Source organism: Bidens hawaiensis, unplaced genomic scaffold (assembly GCF_021521415.1).
Source record: "Bidens hawaiensis isolate Kalapana, Puna unplaced genomic scaffold, B.hawaiensis_p1.1 tig00008951_1, whole genome shotgun sequence".
In the NCBI taxonomy this organism is placed as follows: domain Eukaryota; kingdom Viridiplantae; phylum Streptophyta; class Magnoliopsida; order Asterales; family Asteraceae; genus Bidens; species Bidens hawaiensis.
In genome coordinates, this window is record NW_027491653.1 from 86,269 (window position 1) to 110,769 (window position 24,501).

The following is a 24,501-nucleotide window of genomic DNA, read 5'->3' on the forward strand; positions in this document are numbered from 1 at the left end:
TTTTATAATCAATCTTGTTATAATTAGGACTAATATTATAACACAGACTAATATTATAACACATCATTTTTTTTTTCTTTTACAAATGACACTGGCTGCGTTCAAACACCGGCTTCATCGAACTTAACATAAAAAAAAAATATCTAATTGGCGACTTAGTTGACCTGTGGAGAAGCAGTCTTAATTTGGTCATAAACCCTAAATTGAAGACATTTGATTTGATAGTGAGTGAGTGGAGAAAGAAAGATGAGTAAGTATGGATTTGATCTGCTTCTGCTTATGGTACTAGTATTCGCCGTATGTTTTGGGCCTGTTCGTTCGGATCTGGTCATATCCAAGCTTGATCGTCGGGTAATCTATCCTAATCCTATCTTCATTTCTAATTTCTAATAAGTTCTCATTATTACTATTATTATTATTACTATTATTATCATTATTATTGTTATGTTTCATTCAACTGTTATTTACAAATCGAGCTCAATTTGTTTGCATTTGTTCCGGAAAATGCTACAGATTCATCAGTTTTATTATTATTATTATGAATTAATTAAGTTTATCTTCTCTTACTATTGCAGATTGATCTCACTTCACAGATTGTGCGGGTCACATTGACCTTCAAGGTCAGTCAGTCAGTTAGTCACTGTCAGTAAAAACTGATGCTATCTATGCAAACACCACTCTCACATTATTTACAGACCATATATATGATATGATGCCATACGAGCCAACCTTATGATGTTAAATCTAGTCAGCCTTTCATATTATATGGGTCGTATGACAGGGCGAAAGATAGACATACAGGCTGCTGTTTGATAGGGCGAGAAATGGTCATACGGGCCGTATGATATGAGTTTGCCAGTGGTCACATCACTCAGTCAAAGACATCATATCAGCCGTGTAATTTGGTCTCATACAACCCATAAGACCATTTCTCGCTTGTCATACGACCCTATATGACCATTTTCGCCTATTTTATGACCTCGCATGACCTTTTTGGCCTGTCATATGACCCATATGACCATTTTTTGCCTGTCATGTGACCCGTATGACCATTTTTCGTCTGTCATATGACCCACATGACCATTTTCGCAACCATATACAACCTGTAATGGACATTTAGTGTCTTAGCGGTGTTTTTATAGCTCCAACCTAATAAAAAAATCTGCATCAATTTATGTATAAATTTCTAGCACCCCACTTTGTTAAATGTTAATCTTTTCAGGTGGAGAATACTGGTCCTGATCCAGTTTCAGAGGTATCTTTGACCTTTCCTGAACACCAAGCAAACAATTTGGCACTTTTGGTTGCTATTAGTACTGAAGGAAGAGGGAAAACAAGAGGTGCAGCTACAAATCTACCAATCAAGATCAAGCAACCTGATGATTCACCACCATTGTTAACTTGGTATGCCGCATCTCTGCCCAAAGAACTTAAGAAAGGGGAAAGCTTGAACATGGATGTTTTGGCGGTTTTCACGCATATGTTGCGACCGTTTCCCGAGAAAATCACTCAAGCTGAATCTCAGCTCTTTTTGTTTCAAGATAGTGCACATTTTATGTCGCCTTATAATGTTAAAATCCAGTCAGTTACTGTTAAACTTCCCAGTGAAAGTGTAGAAGCTTATACAAAACTTGAAAACACCAAGTTTTCTGGCTCAGAGATTAAGTATGGTCTTTATGAGAATCTTCCTGCTTTTTCATACTCGCCAGTAGTTGTTCATTTTCCGAGTGATAAGCCGTTTGTGGTGGCGAAAGAGTTGGTGAGAGAAATTGAGATCTCACATTGGGGCAATGTGCAAGTGACTGAACATTATAACATAATCCATGGTGGTGCTCAGAGCACGGGTGAATTTTCAAGGTAATACATTAGGTTTTGCTGTGTTGTTTTTTCAATTTTGGTGGTGTTTGGAATTGTGTTTTGAATTTTATTTTTTAATTATTGCAATAATTTAGTTTATAATGTTTGGATAGACAGTCCTGCTTTTGATTATTTGAGGTCAAGTAAGCAGTTTTAACTTTCATACCAGGTACAATTAAACTGATTATTAAAGGCTGATATAATAATTCCTAAATTTAAGAGAGTGTACTTACATTTTACAAAACGTGTATCCTTTTTCAGCTGAATATCATTTGCCAAACATTCATTCAATTGATTATCTGATTATGTGAGGTCAAATAATCAGTTTCATACTAGCTGCAAGAAAACTGATTATTAAGGGAATAGAAAATTATCTAATTTGATTGACAGACATGTATCCTTTTTTCACAAGAATATCATTTTTGGTCATTTAATGTATTAGTTTCAGTCTTTCAGACAGTTGATTATCTGATTATTACAACTTCAAACAACAAAATCACATCCAAGCACTATCTCCTACAACACATTAACTGATTATATGATTATTTAACATCACATAACCACATGTTGCTACTATACGCAGGCTGGATTTTCAGGCCCGACCACATGTACGAGGTGCATCAGCTGTTAGAAATCTTATTGCCATGTTGCCACCAAGAGCCCATTCTATATATTACCGTGATGCCATTGGCAATATTTCAACATCTAATATATATGCTGACTCAAGCAAGGTGGGATTATGTTTATTATGAAACGAAGTTCAACTGTATCCTTTATTAGACTAGACACCAAGCTAATTAAGTATAGGGGTGTTCAGTATTTAAATCCAACTCGAAAAACTCAAACTTTGGATCTTTGATTCCAATCAAATTCGAAATTCAAGGTTCCAATATGGTTTTCAAAGATTGGAATTCGATTTGATTCGAATTTAGTAATCGAATTTCGAACCGAAAAACTTGAACTTTAATGACATTTGGGCCTACGAATTCAATTTCTATTCCAATAACCAATAGTCCAACTATATGTGCCTACTAAAATAATTTATTTTTTCTTTGGCTGAATTCGAATCGAATTTTGAGTTATATGCAAATTCGAATCCAGCTTCAGAATTTCAAAATTCGAATACATAGATTCGATTAATCAACTAATTCGAATATTCGAAGTTCGCTTCGTTGAACAGCTCTAGTTGACGGGTCAAAGTGGATCATTTTATGCATGGGTTGAGTTGACCGGTAAAACTTTTTGTTGAAAAATTTGAAGTTTTTTATGAACAATTAATTTGTGAAATATGATCACTAAAGTTATATTACGTTAGTGAAAATCAATTTTTTAAGAAAAGATTTGAGGCTTTAAACCTTTATGCTGTAAAAATACACTTTGGGCAATGTCAACCCGTTTTCTTTTTAGTTAATTTTCATACTTGATCCATTTGACCCGTTCCATTTTTAGCCAATTTTCTTACAAGTATGTGCATATCTATGAATTTGCAGACACTACTTGAAATCGAACCTCGATATCCTATGTTTGGTGGCTGGAAAACTTCTTTCACCATCGGTTACGGTTTACCTCTTCAAGACTGCCTGTTTCAGTTAGGTGGGACCCGGTTTCTGAATATTACTTTTGGTTCACCCATGAATGACGTACTCATTGAAAACCTTAGTTTGAAGGTATTTTTTTAACATCAAATTTAAAATAAAGCCTTTTAACATTTGTCTTAGCTGGCCTGTATTCTTTTTACTTCTATTTTGCAGGTTGTTTTGCCTGAAGGATCAAGAGATGTATCTGTTTCAGTTCCTTTTTCTGTAAAACAGTCACAAGAGGTGATGTAAAACTAGATATTTATTAAGATGCAGTTAAACTTTAATTACCTTTTTAACTGCTTCTGTTGACATTATTATTATTTTTTTCAGACAACATTTTCTCACTTGGATATTGCGGGTAGACCCACGGTTGTAGTGGAAAAGGTTAATGTGGTGCCAGAGCATAACCAGTATTTCCAGGTATTCGTATTGCAACTAGTTGAAATAGAATGTGTTGTAGGAGAGAGTGTTTTGATGTGTTTCTGCTTTTGAAGTTGGGATAATTAAATGATCGGTTGTTTAAGTGTTTGGCAAATTCTTCAAGTAACTTATGATAAAATGACAAAAAGGACGTTTTATTTATTGTTAAAAAGTATTTAAATTTAAGACATAATATTTATCTATATTAGTAAACTGTAAAAAAAACCATGGACGATTTTTGAATTTGTAAACAAGTTTCTGGAGTTCATTATTTTACATTTAGATCAATAGATCCTTAAACTTATTAAACTTAACAATTAAGTCCCTGGATTTTATGTTTAACCAAAAACTTCTTTTTTGCATGATTGCATCAACTTTTTTAAAAATAGTGAAAAGTCTGTTTTGCATGATTACATCCTTCCAACTTTTTTAAATATGTTAAAAATTCTGTTTTGCTTGATTATGGAAAAATCTGTTTTCATGTAATCTATTATAATCATTGAACAGTTGCTTTTTATTTCCATTATAGATAGTAAGAAAGTTATATGAAAGGACTTAATTTAAGGTCCAAACAACAGACAATCCCACCTACGGACATCACAAAAGTAAAGTTCATTCATATTATATCGAATGTTTTCTTTTCAGGTTCACTACAAGTTCAGCAACCTTTCATTACTTACCGAACCTTTAATGTTAATATTTGGCATTTTCTCCCTATTTGTTGCTTGCATCATCTATATGCATGCTGACTTCACTATCTCAAAGTCTTCTGCTTCATATCTTGCAAAACTGCAATGGGATGAGGTATGTGAACACTATTCCAAGTATATTATTGTTATTTTTCTAATTGTTATATGAAAAATCTCAAGTTTGTTTTAATTTTTTTTTTCTCATTTTTATAGGTACAGGGAACTATTCAGCAGCTTCAAGTGAGTATTAATCGCTGTCTATCAATCCATGATAAGCTAGAAGCTTCATTAAGAGAACTTTCTAGAACAGGTGATGTACAAGCTTGTAAAGCAGTCCGCAAGTCAGCTGACAGTTTGTTAAAGGATTTGTCCAAGGAATCCAAGTCCCTTTTGGCTACCCTGCAATCTTCTCCTCAAGCCGCACATATATTACCCAAGGTTTGACGCTAATTCTTTAAAAATAGATTTCAGCCTAATCTGCATTTATTATATTTCATGCAGTGTTTGATTGTCAGTTGAGTTGGACTGACTCGAATTTATTTTTTCTCTAGTCTTTTATAAATACTTAGTGCGTCAAATATTAAAAAAAAACGAACCGGGCCAGTTTTATGGATTTTCATTTTGAATTCTAAGTAATTTATAAGAAAATAATAGTGTTAGTGTGTCACCCAAATATTTTAGCCAAAATGTACAAAGTTAATTAGTAATTAACAAAAAGATTTAGGCCTAAACTAATTATTTTTGCCCCAAAAATTACAAGCAAAAGGTAAAATTGAAAAAACCAAATCCAAACCGATTTTTTGGTTTTTGGTTCTATTTGAGGCTAAAAACGACAATGTCAGTAACAATCTATTTTGACTAGAAATACACTTCATGCAACTTCCACTTATTTGGCCTATTTAACACGTTCTCTTTTTAGCTAAATGTTTTTTACTTGACGCGTTTGAGATAGATAGATAACTCATATGGACCCATTAATAAGTAATAATTGGGCTGAATACCACCCTGTGTTTATATGTATTATGAAATCCAGAAGGATATAATATTCACCTTCCGGTTGGTAATTAGGTGGAAGAGTTGGTTGTGAAGGAGAAAGATTTACAAGAAAAGATTATGACGAAACACACAATGGTGGTGGACTCTTATGAGAAAAAATCCGGGGGACGTGATATGGAAAGCCGGGTCTCTTCAATCCAGCAAAAGATCTCAGTTTTGAAGCAAGAAGTTGATGATCTAGTTGAGTTTATCGAAGACATTTAATCGTTAATCATTATCGTTTTCCGTTTTTCTTTGTAAAAGGTGAGTAGAATTATAGTCGGTAGATAAGAGTACTTTATGTGGCCCTGGTTCGGATGGCAAAATGTGCAACTTTTGTAGAAACTTGATTTTTAAATTAAGACTCAAGTATTCAGTGATGTTGACTTGATTATGTAACTGATATAAAGGGACACTGAGATTGCTTGAATTAAATCTTGAGAGTTTACAGGTCAATACACTGATCCGGTGAATAATATTACATATTATGACTGGTTATCTATTAGCGTCATTTTATCTCTCTGACTTGTTTATTATGCTCATTCTCTCGCCTTTTCGTGTATTATCAAAACTTTGATACATACTTTCACGTAAGAGTACGATTGCAAGAAGCCTCCACTTGAAGAGACTTTAACGTTAACCCTTCTGTCACGGTCATGAGTTTCAAGTCTATTGTATGTTTATTAACAGTGTTTAGATATCAATGACTTCCCTTGGCGAGTAATAAGAGTCAAAACAGTTCTTCTATGCAAGGTGTAACTTCTTCCTAAGTGATTGATGGTTCTGGTTCTCGTGATTTATATTAGTGTGGATTTAAAAAATAGTCGTTTTAAAAAACTTAACGAGTTTTCTAATAGTAGCTAGTGTCAAAGACCAAATGTGTTATCCAAACGCGGACACTGAAGGAAGATGGGTGCATGATCTCTCGTGATTGGAGATCAATTTGTAAAATATGTATGCAGAGAGTGTTATAATTAGGGGTGCAAACGAGCCGAGCCACTCGAGATCGGCTCGTTAAAAAGCTTGATCGAGCGGAGCTTAATCGACCCCAAGCTCGAGCCTAAAAGCAAGCTCGTTTAATAAACAAGCCTGAGCTTCACTTAGCAAGTTTGCGCCTGAGCCTGTCATTTATTTAATTATTTAAAATATATATTTAATAATTATAAATTAATATATATAATGTTAGAAAAAATAAATAAAAATAACTAAATAATATATATTATTTTATACATAAAGTTATAATAGAAAAAACATATATAAATATTTATAATTATATGAAAATAATTGATAAATAGTAAACGAGTCGAGCTTGAGCTTGAAAATCTACTCACGGGCCGAGCTTAAGCTCGCGCTCTTTGTAAGTTAAACGATCAAAGCACAAGCCTAGAAGAGCTCAGGCTCGGCTCGGTTTGTTTGCACCCCTAGTATCATTGCGATGGTTGAAATCGTGTTACACAGTCACAGGGTACCATGTCTAACCCGGAAAAAAATGCAAAAAAAAAAAAATAAAATAAATAAACGTAAACAAAGAAAGAAAAAAATAGAAGATAAAAGTGTTGGCAGTATTCCGTTACTATCGTCTTCTCTGTGGATCAGCCTGCAAACATGGAGACTTCACTCCGATACGGCGGAGATTCCACCGCCCTGAGAGTGAAGCCTCCCACCGTCGGAGATAGCAGCAGCGCTGTCAGAATCCACGCTAAACAGAGGTTTCGTATCGATTCCAACACTCGACTTCAGGTATTATTAACCAATTTTGAAATGGTGGTGTAACCAATTTTGTTCGGTACACCCTCGCCCCTAGGTTTAGGTGGATACTAGTAATTAATAACATCTAATGAACATATTGGCCAATTGTTCCTATCATATATCATCATTTCACTCATGTGATTGTCACCTATAACAAACTTGCATTTCAATCTATTTATGTACTGCTAAAGGAAATCATATTACAAGTTACAACTGATTGATAGTCAACCAAACTCTTTCCTTCCAGTCTTTTGTATTAAAGATAGGATTATTATTATTATTATTATTATTATTATTATTATTATTATGTTGATACTATATTTTTGTCATCATATATATATGATACATTAATCATTTGTACAATTCATAGAATTGGCTCATTATCAACTAATTAGGCTTCGGAAAATGATATTTGTGGTTACAAGCATGGGCGAACCTTTATTGTGGCCCCGGCCCCTGTTTTTTTGTCCAGTAGTGTAAATATACCCGTTTTTTGCCAAACATTTTGAGCCCGATCCCCATTTGCTTAAGAATTTATTTATACGTGTTGAGCCCCCCCCCCCCCCTCTTTTGGTTACAAGTTATATATTTTACAACATCATGTTGTTTCTTCGTTCGTTAACAACCAATCTGTAATCCATACGTGTTGTTAAAACGTTTTTTTGTTTTAACTTTATTGATTGTTATTATGCATTAACATCTGTTTTGTTTCTGTGGTACTTTTTGACACTTGAAAGCTTAATGGAGAACTTGATACACAAATACGGGCTCCAACCTTTTTCAGTGCACTTCTGAGATACTTCTCTCCTGAAGTAAGATATCAGTTTTTCTTGGTGAAATTGTAACTTATAATTGTTATCCTGTTTAATAAGTAATTTTTCGTTTAAAACTTTATCAGCTGTCAGCGAAGATTGGAGCAGGAGTACGATATGATGGGCGTGAAAGACTTCATTATACTACGCATGCGAAAAAATTATTTCCACTTACTCAATTTGCTAACTTTGTTGGCAAGGGGCGTTGTGATTTTGATAAAGAATTTAAACAGGTTGGTGTTTTATTATGATTTTTCGGCCCATAATTTTTAAGCCCATATGGTGATAACCTCATGTGCCAGGAACATGACTAGACTTAACAGACAAATTTAACGCCCGTTATTCAAAAGGACAAAATTTGTTACCAACATAAAGGTTGTTTCTTGTTATTTCAGTTTTTAGTTTTTTTCCACGTAAGTATCTTTTGCATATGTGGCATCTGATGTGGCGGGTGACTTGATATGTTAGTATAAAACTGTTTACATACGAGTAACTATCAAGTATTTTTACTAATGGTACCATGTATTTCTAACAGCCAACACCAAGTGGTGCTGCTGAATTGGTTTGGGATATTCTTGATTTTCAAAAAGATCAAGATGTTAGGCTGAAAGTTGGTTATGAAGTTTTTGACAAGGTATTCTTTTATACATGTATATATATTATGCATATTTATTTATGTAAATGGGATTTCTAATGCAATATTTTTAATATCTAATTTATGACTTTTTTTAAAAAAAATTTATATCAGGTTCCATATGTACAAGTGAGGGAAGACAATTGGACATTTAGTGCTGATGCTAATGGCAAATGGAATGTGAGATATAACTTAGGATTCTAACATTTTGGAATGTATGTTGTTTACGTTTTCTTATTTATCATTGTGTTTATTGTTTTATTCGTATTTATACAATGTGACAACCATGCTCTTAATCATAACCATTTCAACTTGTGATCATTTGATTGTTTTCTCATTTCTGGTTTTTGTATCAGTGGTGTGTTTTGTATGCAGTTTGACACTTTTGACACATCAAACAATATACCAAGAGGTAAAGCTCTTCACATTTATTGTATTTCATCTGATACAAAACTCCTGTAAACTAGTCACGTAATTTCTTTTTAGTTTTATTTTTTATCATTTAGAGGTAAAATTGGAAGAATCACAATTGTTAACTTTTATAACCTTTTATGCATTATTATTTTTATTTTAAAAAATACATTAGAAAAATCAAATTTTTTTCTTTAGTTTGCTAACTAAAAATAATAATAATATGGTCGTTACATATATGGAATTTGACCATTGCATATATGTAATATGGCTCTTACATATATGTAACTCGATTATTACACACATGCAATTTTTTTTGTTATTTAATTTCTATAATTCATACGTGTAATTCGCAGTTATGATATTTAGTTTGTATTTTCATATGTATATTTCTAGAGTCAGATTTTTTCATATGTATTTTATGTTGGGGAAATTTAAATCCTTATAGTAGAGAGAACTGATTTTTTTAAGAATTTTATTAATAGGAGTAGTTTATAAAATTTAAGAAATTGTTAAATACCCATATATGTAACTCGATTATTACACATGCAATTTTTTTTATTATTTAATTTCTATAATTCATACGTGTAATTCGCAGTTATGATATTTAGTTTGTATATTCATATGTATATTTCTAGAGTCAGATTTTTTCATATGTATTTTATGTTGGGGAAATTTAAATCCTTATAGTAGAGAGAACTGATTTTTTTAAAGAATTTTATTAATAGGAGTAGTTTATAAAATTTAAGAAATTGTTAAATACCTATTCTAACGTTATTAACTAGAAATAATTCACTAGTTTAAGTTATTTATAAAACTAGGTTAGTTACCCGTGTAGCACACGTGTTATAATAAGGAATTTTTTTTTAAATAATAACATAAATGTGAAATAAAAAAAATGTATCACATATATAAAGATATATTATACAATAAAAAAATTACACATTACGCAATTTGGAAATAAAAAGTTGTTAGAAAATTCATAAATCATAAATTATTTCCTTGTTATTTTCTATATCAAAACTTAGTTGTAAATGACAACTTTTTGAAACCAACTCGTGGACTAAAACTCATTCTAATCTTAAACTGTTTTGACATGAACAATATTTGATACTTTATCGATTAAAGAAACTCACCCTTTTCGTATTGGTTACTTATAAAAATCTAATATTAATAACTAATTCAATACATTTTATATTAAACAAATTAACATATTTATGATGGTATTAATTCTTTTAAATTATGATGTATTTATTATTAAAAATTCAAAATGAAATATTAAAAAGAGAAATGTAGTTAATATGAGAGAGATGAGGGAAAATTTTGTAAGGATTAACATAGTTAATATGAGAGAGATGAAGGAAAACTATTGGACTAAAACCGCAGATTTCGACAAACCATAGGGACGAAACCACAGTTCACTCAATAATAATAGATTGAAAAGAAAAAAAAGAATAAAATATAAAACTATTAATAAGAAAAAGAAATATATATTTAAAATGAAAGAAATGAGAAAAATTTGTAAGGATCACATGTGTAATGTCATATGGCAAACCTGTGTAGAACACGAGTTAGAATATATAAATTTGTTTAGATAATAACACAATGTAAATATGTTCAAATGATATAAAGATATAATATATGGTAGAATAAATTACATATTACACAATATGGAAATAAAAAGTTGTTGAAAATTTATAAATCTCTAAATATTTTTTTGTACAAATATTTGTAATTTTAACCTACATATCAAAATTAATAGTTTTGTTTTGTTTTTTATTTTAACTTTAGATAATGAAACACATAACTACCATCGTTAAAACATGTTGTCTCAAAAACAAATAAAACCATCTATAGTAATTGACTTTAGCTTTTATTAATCTTTTTTGCAAAACAAACATAAAATTAAAATTTCTTTATTTGAAATTAGTTATTTTATTTAAATCAACGTGAAAATTTGTACTTGTAAAAGCTTAATATTAATAACCATATCTATGTTTGTATTAAAATTTTAAATTAGAAAATAATTATTAAAAAGAGAAAATAATTGATTAAGAATAAAAAGAAAGTTAAATATAAAACTATTAATAAAAAGGGAAATGTATTTAATAAGAGAGAGAGGTGAAAAATTTTTGTAAGAAACTATATATTGTGTGATGCCATGTGGCACTAAGAATCTTTATTTATTATATACTTGTTGCTACAACAAAGATAAGACCAATGATAGTGAATGGACTGGTTAGGCTAACAGGCTTCAAGGGTTCCAGTTAACCTAACACAGGTCGTGGTGTCCCTCTACGTTTGCAAAACGTAGAGAGAGGTTCACTAGTTTGTTGTTATTTGTTATAGTTCACCGGATATCCAAGACCGTGATGTTTAGAACCGGTTTTTGGATGAAGTTCTTGGTGAAGCTATGATGTTCTTGAAGTAAGAAAGAAACAAGCAAAGTGCAGGTTTCTCAAGGAGGAAGAGAATATTAGAGAGTATATGTTAACTCCCCAATCTGGTGTGTTCTTGTTTATGGCTGGGTCATCCTTTTATAGAGGGAGAGTCGCAAGCCTTTCGTCCAGTGAATAAACTAGTTAACCTCTAGTTTGCTAGAGGGTTGACCTTTTATGGGCGAGAAGCTTTTAACCGTTGGTTATTGATTATAATAATATTACTTTTTCTGAGCATGTCCATTGTTCAGAGGGAACAGTGATGTGAATAGTGATTTGACGTGGTACTGTTGCACGTGGTTACTGTTCACGTACTTGTTTCCCTAAATTTGGGCAGGAAACGAACATTTTAACCTTATAACCCTTTTAGCGTTAATGTGTGAAAGTCATTTTATCAATTTCTTGGGCTACCCCCATCATAAATAGTATAGATTGATAATAGTTTATTAGAACCAATAATCAATAATTATATTGAGTTTCTATTTTTATCTTCAATTTAAATGAATTTTGTATTATCATCCTAATATTCGTTTGGGTCGTAATGTCTTAATTGTTAAGATGACAAAAGGCAATAAAGAAAATGATGATATGTCAAAAAGAAATACAAATAGCAATGCTAACGCATTGATCTTAGAAAAATATAATAATAATAAGATTTAAAAAATTAAAAAATAAAACATGAAAAGAGGCCAAGTGTTGGATCATGGATTGGATTGTATTGACTTTTGATCCCGAGACAACTCGGCCATTTTCCAACTTTCTAATTTATTTTTGCTTTTCTTGTTTCCTTTTCTTATCTTTCCACATTGTAATAAAGCAATGTCTTTTTATTCCTTTTAAAAGTTTTATATAGAATAATTCATGCTTTACACCATTTTAAATGTAACTATCTAGAAAATATGTAATGTAATTAAAGTTAAGCTAATTAATGTTAAGCCCCATTAGTTCGTTAGTGTTAAAGAGCATTCACAACAAAGCATATGTAACAAAGTCTAATCTAGATGGAACAAACAGACAATGGGGTGGCAGTCATGATGGTGGGGGGGGGGGGGGGGGGAGTTCGGCACTCAAGTTTGGAATGAGGTTTGTAGATACAAACCACCTGCTTACTTGTTTGGCGGTCCCTACTTTCACAGACACATATAGATATGACTAGTATTTAGACCCCTCGCAATGAGGTGGGGACATAAGATCATGTAAAAAAATTGATATTTAAATCTTAAATTTTTAGCCTGGGACTCAACTCCGCACCATGGCTACAACATATTCAGTTCATGTTACGTCTCAACCTAGAACCCATCAATAACAAACTAATTAATTTTGAACAATCAAGTGACAATATTCGGTTCGAATAAGACTATAAGAGGCCACATCTCACATCCCCTTAATCATTCTGACCATCTTTACAATATACATACTTACAAAACGATAGCATGTTATACAATATACATCTCATCTCTTGCGTATGCAAAGACATTATCATGTTAGAGCTACCTCAAAAAAAGACCACTCCGTCTATAACAAGAATACCAATTATTTCCATGTACATAAATTATCCCAAAAGTACTTCTCTAGTTGTTATCAAAGGTAAATGATATCACTCGGAAGACATCCAAAGATCATTAAATTATATATATTACATATACATATAATATGACATTTATGTGTGTAGAAATTGATCATTAATGATTAATCATGGATAAGCTTTTTGGGTTTTTAGTTTTGAGGCGTCGGCAATGCACACAAGTCACAAGGTAAGGAAAGTAAAGCTTAAAAGCGTCACCGACACAGTAACGCGGAGTGGCTCCAATTGGGCCCCAATATCCATATTTTATAAATAACTATTTGTTTATGGAACGTGTCTGCATGTGAGCTTCCTTCTTCTACATTAATATTCATCATCATTATGTCATATATTTTAAGTTATCATGCCATAAAGAGGTAAATGAGTCACATAACAACTGACCAATCAGCTAAAGCTTATAAGAATGTATAATAACTAGTATGATGGTTAGGACTTAGATCTTTATCGTTTTAGATTTGCATTTTGATACGGGTCAAAACTTTGTTCAATAAAATTTAAAAAAATTATAGAAGAAATACAAAGATTTATAACAAATGAATACTCAACTTAAAAAAGGGGTTTTTTTAAAGATATCAATTATAAGAACATAAGGCTATATGTTGTGACTGAAGCCACCCCAAGATTCATCATATCATATTACGTCACGTGGTGTGGTGTTGACTGGATCTAACCAAAAAAAAACCTCAAAAGCTATTTTCTCACAATACGAACACCCCCCTCTCCCTCTTTTTTTCTCACGGTTTTTTCATCCTCTCTTTTCTACCTACCAACTCATCTAGAACTCGTTTTTGCCAATATTTAACACCATGTTTAGTGAGTAAAAAGGTAAAAGTGGAACTGCACATCATTACCATACTTTCACGTAGGCAGGGAATTTTCATTAATTTCTTTTTAGTTACCTTACCTGATGAATAAATAATAAATATTTGACATTTGCTCGTAGGGTTTATTATCTGACTGACTTGGTGGAGCCACACTCACACTCAATACATATAATAAATATAATCAATAATTATAAATTTTGCGTAAATTCCGGCGGCAGATCTACTACTATAGCTCGACGGTGGCGGTGGCTGTAACTCCAGGTAAATCTCATTTAATAGATTCAATTCGATATTCTTCTTTTATCTATTCTATTCTATGAAATTATTAATATGTTTTTTTATATGAAATTAATTCTCTCTGTAAGTCTGTAACATAGTATTATTATTATTATTATTTATTCCATTCAATTCAATTGAATACAAATACAATACATTATTCAGCGGCGAATCTCATTAGTGTGATCCATTAATCACACATCTAGTTTCATCACTCTCTCTATTAATGCGTCTATATAATATATCATATCTATTTATATATTATTCTATTCTCTCTCTGTGTGATCTTATATTATTGTTATTATTATAGTGTAATTCAAGTGAGTAGCTAGCTACTGTCTTCTCATTGGATCCTTCAAATCCACACCTCTGTTTTTAGCTTTCTTAATATTAATAATTCAACTTCAAACCCTAACTCACCAACAAACGATGATGCCAAATTGCTCAATTGCTGCCTGAATTGGTTGGATTCATCACATCTGATTGAGGTATAATACAATTTCTGCTTTTCAATTATCTCAACAACAACCCTAAATTAAATCAATTTGGTCTTTTTTATCACATTCAATTTCAATTTGTGCTCTTCTGTTATGAATTTGATTATCATTCAAGTGTATGATCTTGAATTTTATTATGATTATTGGATCTGATTGATTGATTAAAGGTTGGGGTGTAAACGAGCCGAGCCTGAGCTCGAGCATGGGCTCACGAGCGGCTTGACTCGTTTGCACCCCTTATTATATGAAAATTATGAAATGATATGAATAATTTGTTATGTGTATCATTGTTTCTTTTGAATTGAGCTCAGTTGAATGATCTTATGAATATGATTATGTTGGTTTCAAAGCAGTAAAATGGCCCGACCACTTCATCGAGGTGTTGGAAGACTTTCAGGAAACATTCAAGATTATTTAGAAGATACGCAAATGAAGATCAAAGAAGATTCTGATAAAAACACAAAAACATCCTCTGATCATGTTTCTTTGTCTTTAAGGAACCCGTTCCAGATCTTATTTCCGGAAAACAATTCATCCAAACAAGACACCGTTGAAAATGGAGTTCTAGCTTCTGATCAATTCACCGCCACAAATTCGAAAAACCGTCATTTGTTAACTTTACTTATCCTCAAATTCAGTTTGATTTTGATAGTGATTCTTGGTCTCACTATATCTCTTTTATGGACTATTTCGCTCACAACCGGTAGCAAAAGTCCTATGATTCGTGGGTACAGACGGTTGCAAGAACAGCTTGTTTCAGATTTATGGGACATTGGTGAGCTGTCACTTGGTGCCGCTAGGTTTAAAGAATCCGAGTTTTGTCCTCCAGAGTTTGAAAATTTTGTACCTTGTTTCAATACTACTGAGAATCTTGAGATGGGGTTGACCGATGGGAAAGAGTTTGACCGTCGATGTGGGCCGGTTTCGAAACAGAATTGTTTGATTCTTGCTCCATTTAAGTATAAGATTCCTCATAGATGGCCTACTGGAAGAGATGTAATTTGGATTGATAATGTTAAGATTACGGCACAAGAGGTGCTTTCATCTGGAAGCTTGACGAAACGGTCAGTAAAAACTTTACTTAATTTTACTTAATTATTTGATCCTGATATTCAAGATCTCAATTTATCACCATTAAATTGTTGCAGGATGATAATGTTGGATGATGACCAAATTTCATTTAGTTTTGCATCTTCCATGGTAGATGATAATATCGAAGATTACTCGCATCAAATAGCAGAAATGATTGGTTTACGAAATGAATCTTATCTTGTACAAGCTGGAGTAAGTATAAAAAAACACTTTCCAAAATTATAATCTTTTGGTAACAGGTCAAAACGAGTTTGGTCGGGTTGGGTTGACCTGCAAACACTGTTTCATTCCGTTCTTTGAACTTTTATAATTAGCTTATGTAATAGTTATAATGACTAAAACAAAGTTATTACAATAATAATCTGAATCTTTGATAACTCAATTTAAGAGATTGTGTGAATTAAAAATAGACTTTTGGTGGTTGTCAACTCTTTCTTGACCTGTTTAATCCAAACATATTGATTTTTTATTTTTTTCACATAATGATACTTTAAATGTACATTTTACAACAAAAGGCATAAGTGTATATGAAACAATTACATTTTAGTTATCAATTTCTATGTCAATTTCTCTTTTTAAGTTTTTAAATTTTAGCATAAGATACCCAACCAATTAAATTAATGGTATAAAACACATTTAGAAAATAAAAATAAAGATAAATGGGTCAAATTGCAAACCCATTGGGTTGACACAAACACGACCCGTTTAGCTAAATGGGTCGAAATGGCATCTCTACTGTCTACCATCCTTATGATGAAATTACATAGTTAATGACAGATTTATCCATTTATTTCAGGTGAGAACCGTATTAGATATAGGTTGCGGTTATGGTAGTTTAGGAGCACATCTATTTCCAAAACAACTTTTAACAATGTGCGTTGCAAATTATGAGTCTTCTGGTAGTCAAGTTCAAATAACACTTGAACGCGGTCTCCCTGCAATTGTCGGCTCGTTTGCTTCAAAACAATTACCGTTTCCATCACTTTCGTTTGACATGATTCATAGTGCATGGGATGGTGTCCAATGGGATAAAAAAGGTATTTTTTTATTCCTTTTAGTTGTATGCACAAAATAGAAAATTAGTTTTCATTTTTTCCCAATTTTAGCAACTAACTTCAAACTAGAACCAAAAAATAGGAATCATCTTACGCTTTATTTCCAGTTTTTGCAACGATAATATGCTGTTTTACCAATTGTATATGCCATTCAACGTCTAATTTGACATATAATAAACTATTTTGATATATAACGTTAGAATAACTTCTTTTCTAGGTTTATATAATTTTTAAGTGTAAATTACACTTTCGTTGTTTAGGCATGTAGCAAATTTCAGGTTTTGTCCTTAAACTAAGGAAATAACAATAATCGTCTTTTATGTTCAAATTTGCTTACATGCTGTGTCCTTTCTGCTAATGTGGCGTTAGATTTTCGTTAAGCCCGGTCTTGTGACTTGCACATGAGGTTATTTTCGTCCTTTTGAACATTAAGGATGACTGCTATTATTTCCTAAGTTTAAAGTCAAACCTGAAATTTGCTGTATACTAAAGAACAAAAAGTGTAATTCACTCTTTCTTTTATTTCAAGTAGTTTTTCATATGTGGCATTAATAAGGTTAAAAATAAAGTTGGTTTCTATAATCAATAACAAAATTGTAAGTTGGTTGCTAAAATCAGGAAAAAGTGTAAAGCTTGTTTTTATTTCATGTAGTTTGCCCATTGTCGTATTTTTGCATTTATTTGTTGTTTTCATGAAGATTGAATTTGAGATTAATTTTTATCTTTTATTTTATTTTTTGTTATAGATGGCGTATATTTGATAGAGGTTGACCGAGTTTTGAGGCCAGGTGGATACTTTGTTTGGACCTCACCGTTTGCAAACACACCAGCTTCTGTCCGCGATAAAGAAAATTTGAAAAAATGGGATTTTGTTCAGAATATTGCTAAATATTTATGCTGGGATTTATTATCACAACAAGATAAAACGGTCGTGTGGAAAAAACCTAGCAAGAAAGATTGTTATGCTTCTAGGTATGTTACATATGTATCTGCCTTTTTATCATATACTAGAAGTGGTATGATGGGCTTGTTGACCAGGTCAAAATGGGTTTTGGATGAAACGGGTGGGTCACTTTTATTATTACTTATGAGTTATCTTAATTAATTATTGTAGGAAACATGGGCCAGGTCCATTAATTTGCAAAGTGGGCCATGATGTTGAATCTCCATATTACCATCCACTTGAGGCGTGCATAGGTGGGACCCACAGCCGGAGATGGATTCCTATTGAAGAAAGGGTCAGATGGCCTTTTAGAGCTACCTTGAGCTCCAAGGAACTTGCGGTTCATGGTAATCCTCTACTATTCTTGAAAGTTCATATTAAAATTATCTGGTAACTAGTAATTAGTGTATTTACATCATTACATGACATTATATGGTTTTTTTAGGTGTACTACAGGATGATTTTGCAGAAGATGACATTAACTGGAAATCATCAGTTAGAGATTATTGGTCCTTACTCTCACCACTAATATTTTCAGATCACCCAAAAAGACCTGGTGATGAGGACCCGATTCCGCCATATAATATGGTTCGGAATGTGTTGGATATGAATGCACATTTTGGTGGTTTTAATTCTGCATTGTTGGATGCTAGAAAATCTGTTTGGGTGATGAATGTGGTCCCCACTAGCGGGGTCAACCACCTTCCACTTATCCTGGATAGGGGATTTGTTGGCGTGTTGCATGATTGGTATGTTTTAATATTGTTTATACTATCTTGTCTCCTTTCAGTTGGGTGTAAACGAGTGGCTTGTTTAACTTACGAGAGTGCTTATGAGTAGCTTTTCAGCTCGGGCTAGGTTCATTTATTTATATATAAAATAAGTTATATATTATTTAATTAACTTTATCATAACTTTATATATAATAACAATTATTGAATTTATCAAATAAAAAGTTATATAAATAACAGGTTCATTTAGGTTCAGGAGCCTACTCGGGCTCGATAACTAAAGCTCGATATCTTTTATTACGTGCTTAAGTATAGGCTCGAGCTCAGGTAAACACGGCTGGATTCAAATTTTTGGTGAGCCAATCTTGAGTCGCACACGAGAGCCCGTTTACACCTTTACCTTTTAGCTGATCTTTTATCTGACTCTTTTTAAATTAAACATAACCCAAACGGCAAAAAACACATCTAGTTGGAACAGTTTGTGTGAATATAACAATTTACATAGTGGTTAATTATTATTATTTTTGGCTGGTCATGTTGTTAGGTGTGAAGCATTTCCAAGTTACCCTAGAACTTATGATCTGGTGCATGCTGATGGGCTTTTATCCCTTGAAACCGTAAAGCAGTCTCGGTGTAGCTTGCTTAATCTTTTTTATGAAATTGATCGGTTACTCCGTCCAGAGGTATTTATCTTTATTGATTTTCTTAATATATCATTCATCTGAACAAGATATTATAGATCAAGTAGCTAGTTGATGCAAGGGTAGGGTGCATGGATACTCATACAAGATTTATGTGCTTATCTATGTGTGTATTTTAAGTTGTGTGTGTTTTAAACTGATTATGAAATACTAAGTAATTAGATTGATCATTGAATAACTTTCTCTCATCAAAAAAGTTTTATCTTTTACAAAATTTATATGTTATTTTAATCTTTTACAAATTTAGACATTAAAGTTTTGTTTTATACGAATGTAGATGTTAAAGTGTAGTTTTTGACAAACCTAGACATTAAAGTTTAATTTTTGATTATTTTAAATGTTAAATTTCTACTAGTTTTTTATGTTAAAGTAAAATTTTTGATGATTTTAGACGTTAAAAGCATAATTTTGACGAATTTAAACGTTAAAAGTGTAGTTTTGACACAACTAGATGTAAAGTATAATTTTTGACGAATCTAGACTTAGTGCTAATTTTTTTGACGAATTTAAACGCTGAAGTGTAGTTTTTGACAAACTTAGACGTTAGAGTTCTACCTTTTGTCGGATTTAGACTTCACTCTTTACTTTTTGATGAATTTAGACATTAAAGTTTAGTTTTTGACAAATAGAGGAGTGAAAATTTTATTTTGACAAATTTAACCATGGACTTCTTGCCTTCATCTCTGCTCTTGTAATTAGTGAATTCCTTTTTCCGTCTACTAATCATTTAGTTTTAATTTCACTACATTTTTCAAATTTCCTAACCCTTACAATGGAAATCGAACACAGGGTTGGGTGATACTACGTGACACAACATCGCTCATCGAATCAGCAAGAGCCATCACATCAGGATTAAAATGGGAAGCACGTGTTGTTGATATCGAGAGTAACAACGACGAAAAACTCCTTGTGTGTCAAAAGCCGTTGATAAGAAGCCAAGCAAGTTCATTATGACAATATAATTCAACATTTGTTTATTTCTTTGTTGTTGCATCATTTATTATTCACCAAACCGAAAGGACTTTTGGGCAGAAACAGAAAGCCGAAAGGAACTTAAAGTTGGTGATCTTAAAGAGAGAGCGAGGTCTTTGCTGACGTGGATATAGGCGCGGGATCGTTATACTTTGATATGATATGTTGAATTTAATGGTTATAAGAATAAGGTGAGGTTAGTATATATACATAGTATTTGATGAAAGCAAATATCTTGAAGATGTTGACAATATTTTTCCGATTCATAACATTTCAATTCCATTCTTTATTACTTTGTTGTTAAATTCCATTATGTTTTTTTTAGCTTGTGTTCGTTGGGCATTAAATGCGTTGCCGGTTAAACAAAAGGTCAATGGTCAACACGACTGGTTTGGTTGGTCGATCAGGGCTGGTGAGACCAACATGAGTAGATTTTAATTAAGGGGTGCGTTCATCATTAAAAAAAAACAAGGTTTTTGAAACTAACGGAAGGCATCGCTTAAAAGCAACGCTTTGTTGGAGTGTTTAGGAACGTCAAAGAGTGCCCTAAGTATCCCGAGCATGTTTGTGTAGAATTTAGACACTATGATAAGATGCAAAACGAAGTAGAGAAGAAGCTAGAGCAGAACGAGGGAATTCTATTCAAATTGCACAAAAACGGAAATTAGTGCAGGTGCAATAGTAATAACAACCTAACCGAAGACATTACAAAAGCACATGTTTATTATGAAACAAACTATATGATAATAAAGTCGTCACTTCTAAACAAGCAATCGACCCCTTGGTAGGCATGATGATTTCGATTTGGCTGATGATCGATGAAGAGGAAAATATATAGTTATAGGTTGTGAAAGAACTTGAGATTCTTACTCTAAAAAACTATCAAATATTTGATATAACTTAGCACAAATTTAAAAGGTCCAAGCCCCAAGTTAAGATTAGTCATGACTAAGCGGACCCAGCGAGAAATTTCACAAGGGTCGGAAAATGGTCGGTGTTAAAATTTTATAGAGTTTCGATCGGAATTTTAACATATATTATATATATACATTTAAAAGAGAATTTCCACAAGAGTCGGTCCGCCAATGTGATGACTTCACCATGCATGACTTGATCACTGCTAAAATTTAAGGTGGGTTTGTGACACCATGGGTGAAGGAGAATGCCAGATATCTCTCTTGCTTAAAAATCGTCCGAATGATTGATGCAAATGAAGATCTTGAGTTGCAACAGCTACACAGCTATGTCGTTGATATTTTAAAGAAAAATCAAATCATGAACTATTTGAACAATATATGAATAATATTATTTAGTTAGTTGATTAAAGGTTGATTCTTATTACAAAATTCTGTTAAAAGTAAACCAAACCTAGTACAACAAGTCAACCTAATTATTAATATGTTTTATCAACCATTCATTTGAATGGGTGATGACTTGTTATTATTATGACTACCAAACAAATCAAACAATTTTTTTTTCTTTTTTCAGAGTGGATGATACCAATAAAATAATATTATTATTATTATCTTCCTCTCCGAGATACAAAAAACCCCTCATTTGCAGGTTTTTTGTTTCTCAATACACCATAACTTCAATTCGCTTGCAATTGATCCTATATAATATACATCATTGTTCATCATGAGTCAAACCATAATTGGGTTCCTTCTATTGGTGGTATTATTATTTGGTACGCTAACATCTACTGCAGAGGAAATTGAGGATGATTCTAGGGTTTCTAATTGTATAGGTCCGCCCAAATTGATTAAGGATTTCATCTTTAGCTCTCAATCACCGATTTGTCCGTTTGATAATTCTTCAGGTGCCATTACTGTTATTGAGGTATTATTATGACTAATTATTTATAATTTATCATTTCATTTTCTAAATGGTTTTGTTTTATTAGAAGAATTGTTGTTGTTTTCTAGTGGGGGTGTGCATGGTCGGTTCTGGTTTGGGCCAATACCGAATCAAAAACCAAAACTTCTGTTTTTGAATTTTTGAAAACCGTTTAGTTTGTTTTCGGTTAGGGATCCGTCTGGTGGTTTTGCCTTATGAACTTACTAAAATAATGAATTTGGGCCTAAATCATAATGTTATTTAATATTTAATTATTTATTATACATATGCTTTAAAATATTTGAGTTACGTAATTATCAAATTTTTATAAATTACTTCAAGATGAAAAAAAATGAAAATTTATAAATTCAGTTTGGTTTGTTTTTTTCGGTTTTTATTACATGTAAAAACCAAAACCGAACCGTAAGTTTGGTTTTTACAAAAAAACATAAAAACCAAACCGTGGGTTTTTGTTTCGGTTTCGTGCACAACCCTATTTTCTAGAATAAAATGGCTAATTGGTCAACTTGATTATAGTTCTTAGTTACAACTGAAATTTTGATAATTGATGGAGTTGAAAGAGGTCAAAACAGTCATAATTAGATTTAAGATAATCCGTTTGAATAAGCTGCATTCTTAAACTGATTATTTGCCCTAAAATAATCAGAATCATTTGTTTGTAAATTCAAATATGAATGTATAAAAATAGGATTTTTTATTGTATTTTTAATTGGTATCCTCACACCATTTTGCAAAATCTTTAATTTCAGGGAGATGAGTCATCTTTGCAAAAGGCGTTAAATACGATTCACAAGAACACGCAAAGTTATGTTATTATCCTCTTCTATGCATCTTGGTGTCCATTTTCAAAAACATTCAGACCAAAGTTATCAGTTATGGCTTCATTATATCCTTCAATTTCTCATTTTGCCTTTGAAGAATCTGTCATAAGACCGAGGTTTGAGAATTTTATATTCACATACATTTTCCTCTTTAATGAAAAAAGTTGGATATTGGGTGTTATATACATACATACATTAGTAATTTAACTTTTATATAAGCTATTGATATTTTTCATTTTTGTGTAGCATACTCTCAAAATATGGTGTTCATGGATTTCCTACACTCTTTGTCTTGAACTCAACAATGCGTACGCGCTACCATGGATCCCGAACTATAAGTTCGCTTATGACTTTCTACACTAATGTTACGGGTAATTTTACTTTTCCTTAAATACCCTTAGTTTATCCGTATTTTCATAACTGAGGTTTTATTGCATGCGATGGTAAAAATGGAATTTAAAAAAGGTTTTATTCCTGCACTCTCTGAGTTAGTCTATGTACCCAAAAATGATAGAATTTGATCATGGTTTATCTAAAAACGGTGAAACCAGTAAAACTTCTAAACTTAGTCAACCTAAGTGCATTCAAATACTTACGTCTTACGTCGCTTTGCTATATAAAAAAAGTTACATTAGATGTTAATAGTTTAGTTTTGTAAGTATATTTAATGCTTTTTGCTATATATATTTAGTCCAGTCGTTTTCAAGCAGGTTGGATGGCCTTACCGTTTTCTGTTAATTGACCAAAACACCCCTTTACCCGCTCCACAACCACTGGATTTAAACATGTAAATTTTAGAAAAAAAAACGTGTCAAAACGCGTAATATAGGTACACCACAGGGACCAACCGTGTATGTAGTTCTAAATACAATTAATCATTTTCTTGATTACAATTAACATTAAACGATTGTATGTATAGGAGGTATCCAACCTGAATCCATCAATGGAACATCTCTCGGTGAAACCATATACGAGCACGATAACCAAAACATGAAGGGGCCCGACAGCTGCCCGTTTTCATGGGCACGGTCTCCTGAAAACATGCTTCAACATGAAACATACTTAACATTAGCCACCATTTTCGTGGTTTTAAGGTTGTTGTATTGGAGTTATCCATATATTATGGCACGTGCTCAGGTTTCTTGGAGAAGAAGGATCCCAAACATAAGGTTTAAAAGCTTGTGGGAGCATCCTTTATCGTACATGAAGCGAGCCATACAATTATTCACTTCATTGACCGAGCCTTGCAAAAGAAGCAACCTTCGTGGGGCCTTGAACGCCAAGGCTAAGGCTGTGTGGGCTTCAAAGTCATTAGCTTCGGTTTCGTTTGGTAAGGCGAGCACTAGCCGGGATTGAGTTTGACTCGTTGACTGAGATGATTTGTGGTTTATGTGTATACTTGTGGAAGTTAATGTGGTTTCTTGATAGGGAGGGTTTTGCCAATTTGGCTTTGTGTAGAATGTATATACTCCAATGTGGTGATAGGAAAAAAAAAAGTTGTAACAAGCTTTTTTTATGGTTT

At 32.4% G+C, this 24,501-nt stretch overlaps 4 protein-coding genes across 4 annotated transcripts; all 4 read left to right on the forward strand.

The window, feature by feature from the left end:
* Positions 1 to 150: 150 nt before the first annotated feature.
* Positions 151 to 5,931, forward strand: LOC143530613 (dolichyl-diphosphooligosaccharide--protein glycosyltransferase subunit 1A-like). Its single transcript, XM_077026100.1, has 10 exons — positions 151 to 351; positions 576 to 620; positions 1,223 to 1,857; positions 2,441 to 2,588; positions 3,348 to 3,524; positions 3,609 to 3,677; positions 3,768 to 3,857; positions 4,503 to 4,661; positions 4,760 to 4,984; positions 5,615 to 5,931. Exons 1-10 carry the CDS (start codon positions 247 to 249, stop codon positions 5,804 to 5,806), a joined length of 1,845 nt encoding a protein of 614 aa, XP_076882215.1. The 5' UTR covers positions 151 to 246; the 3' UTR covers positions 5,807 to 5,931.
* Positions 5,932 to 7,186: 1,255 nt separating this feature from the next.
* LOC143530572 (outer envelope pore protein 21A, chloroplastic-like) lies at positions 7,187 to 9,037 on the forward strand. Its single transcript, XM_077026065.1, has 5 exons — positions 7,187 to 7,321; positions 8,068 to 8,142; positions 8,229 to 8,375; positions 8,678 to 8,776; positions 8,891 to 9,037. Exons 1-5 carry the CDS (start codon positions 7,187 to 7,189, stop codon positions 8,978 to 8,980), a joined length of 546 nt encoding a protein of 181 aa, XP_076882180.1. The 3' UTR covers positions 8,981 to 9,037.
* Positions 9,038 to 14,639: 5,602 nt separating this feature from the next.
* On the forward strand, positions 14,640 to 20,617 carry LOC143530616 (putative pectin methyltransferase QUA2). Its single transcript, XM_077026102.1, has 9 exons — positions 14,640 to 14,798; positions 15,161 to 15,871; positions 15,956 to 16,091; positions 16,696 to 16,936; positions 17,701 to 17,926; positions 18,069 to 18,244; positions 18,343 to 18,646; positions 19,173 to 19,311; positions 20,119 to 20,617. The coding sequence occupies exons 2-9, from the start codon at positions 15,165 to 15,167 to the stop codon at positions 20,281 to 20,283; spliced, it is 2,094 nt and encodes a 697-aa protein (XP_076882217.1). The 5' UTR covers positions 14,640 to 14,798; positions 15,161 to 15,164; the 3' UTR covers positions 20,284 to 20,617.
* Positions 20,618 to 21,786: 1,169 nt separating this feature from the next.
* LOC143530617 (5'-adenylylsulfate reductase-like 4) lies at positions 21,787 to 24,450 on the forward strand. Its single transcript, XM_077026103.1, has 4 exons — positions 21,787 to 22,140; positions 22,908 to 23,095; positions 23,226 to 23,350; positions 23,902 to 24,450. The coding sequence occupies exons 1-4, from the start codon at positions 21,940 to 21,942 to the stop codon at positions 24,333 to 24,335; spliced, it is 948 nt and encodes a 315-aa protein (XP_076882218.1). The 5' UTR covers positions 21,787 to 21,939; the 3' UTR covers positions 24,336 to 24,450.
* Positions 24,451 to 24,501: the final 51 nt, after the last annotated feature.

Coding starts and splice junctions, on each gene's coding strand:
- LOC143530572 (XM_077026065.1), top strand. CDS start 7,187: ATGGAGACTTCACTCCGATACGGCGGAGATTCCACCGCCCTGAGAGTG. Junction 8,376..8,677: donor TTGATAAAGAATTTAAACAG/GTTGGTGTTTTA, acceptor TATTTCTAACAG/CCAACACCAAGTGGTGCTGC. Junction 8,777..8,890: donor GTTATGAAGTTTTTGACAAG/GTATTCTTTTAT, acceptor AATTTATATCAG/GTTCCATATGTACAAGTGAG.
- LOC143530617 (XM_077026103.1), top strand. CDS start 21,940: ATGAGTCAAACCATAATTGGGTTCCTTCTATTGGTGGTATTATTATTT. Junction 22,141..22,907: donor GTGCCATTACTGTTATTGAG/GTATTATTATGA, acceptor CTTTAATTTCAG/GGAGATGAGTCATCTTTGCA. Junction 23,096..23,225: donor GAATCTGTCATAAGACCGAG/GTTTGAGAATTT, acceptor ATTTTTGTGTAG/CATACTCTCAAAATATGGTG.
- LOC143530616 (XM_077026102.1), top strand. CDS start 15,165: ATGGCCCGACCACTTCATCGAGGTGTTGGAAGACTTTCAGGAAACATT. Junction 15,872..15,955: donor TCTGGAAGCTTGACGAAACG/GTCAGTAAAAAC, acceptor AAATTGTTGCAG/GATGATAATGTTGGATGATG. Junction 17,927..18,068: donor AAAGATTGTTATGCTTCTAG/GTATGTTACATA, acceptor TAATTATTGTAG/GAAACATGGGCCAGGTCCAT.
- LOC143530613 (XM_077026100.1), top strand. CDS start 247: ATGAGTAAGTATGGATTTGATCTGCTTCTGCTTATGGTACTAGTATTC. Junction 2,589..3,347: donor TATATGCTGACTCAAGCAAG/GTGGGATTATGT, acceptor ATGAATTTGCAG/ACACTACTTGAAATCGAACC. Junction 3,858..4,502: donor AGCATAACCAGTATTTCCAG/GTATTCGTATTG, acceptor TTTTCTTTTCAG/GTTCACTACAAGTTCAGCAA.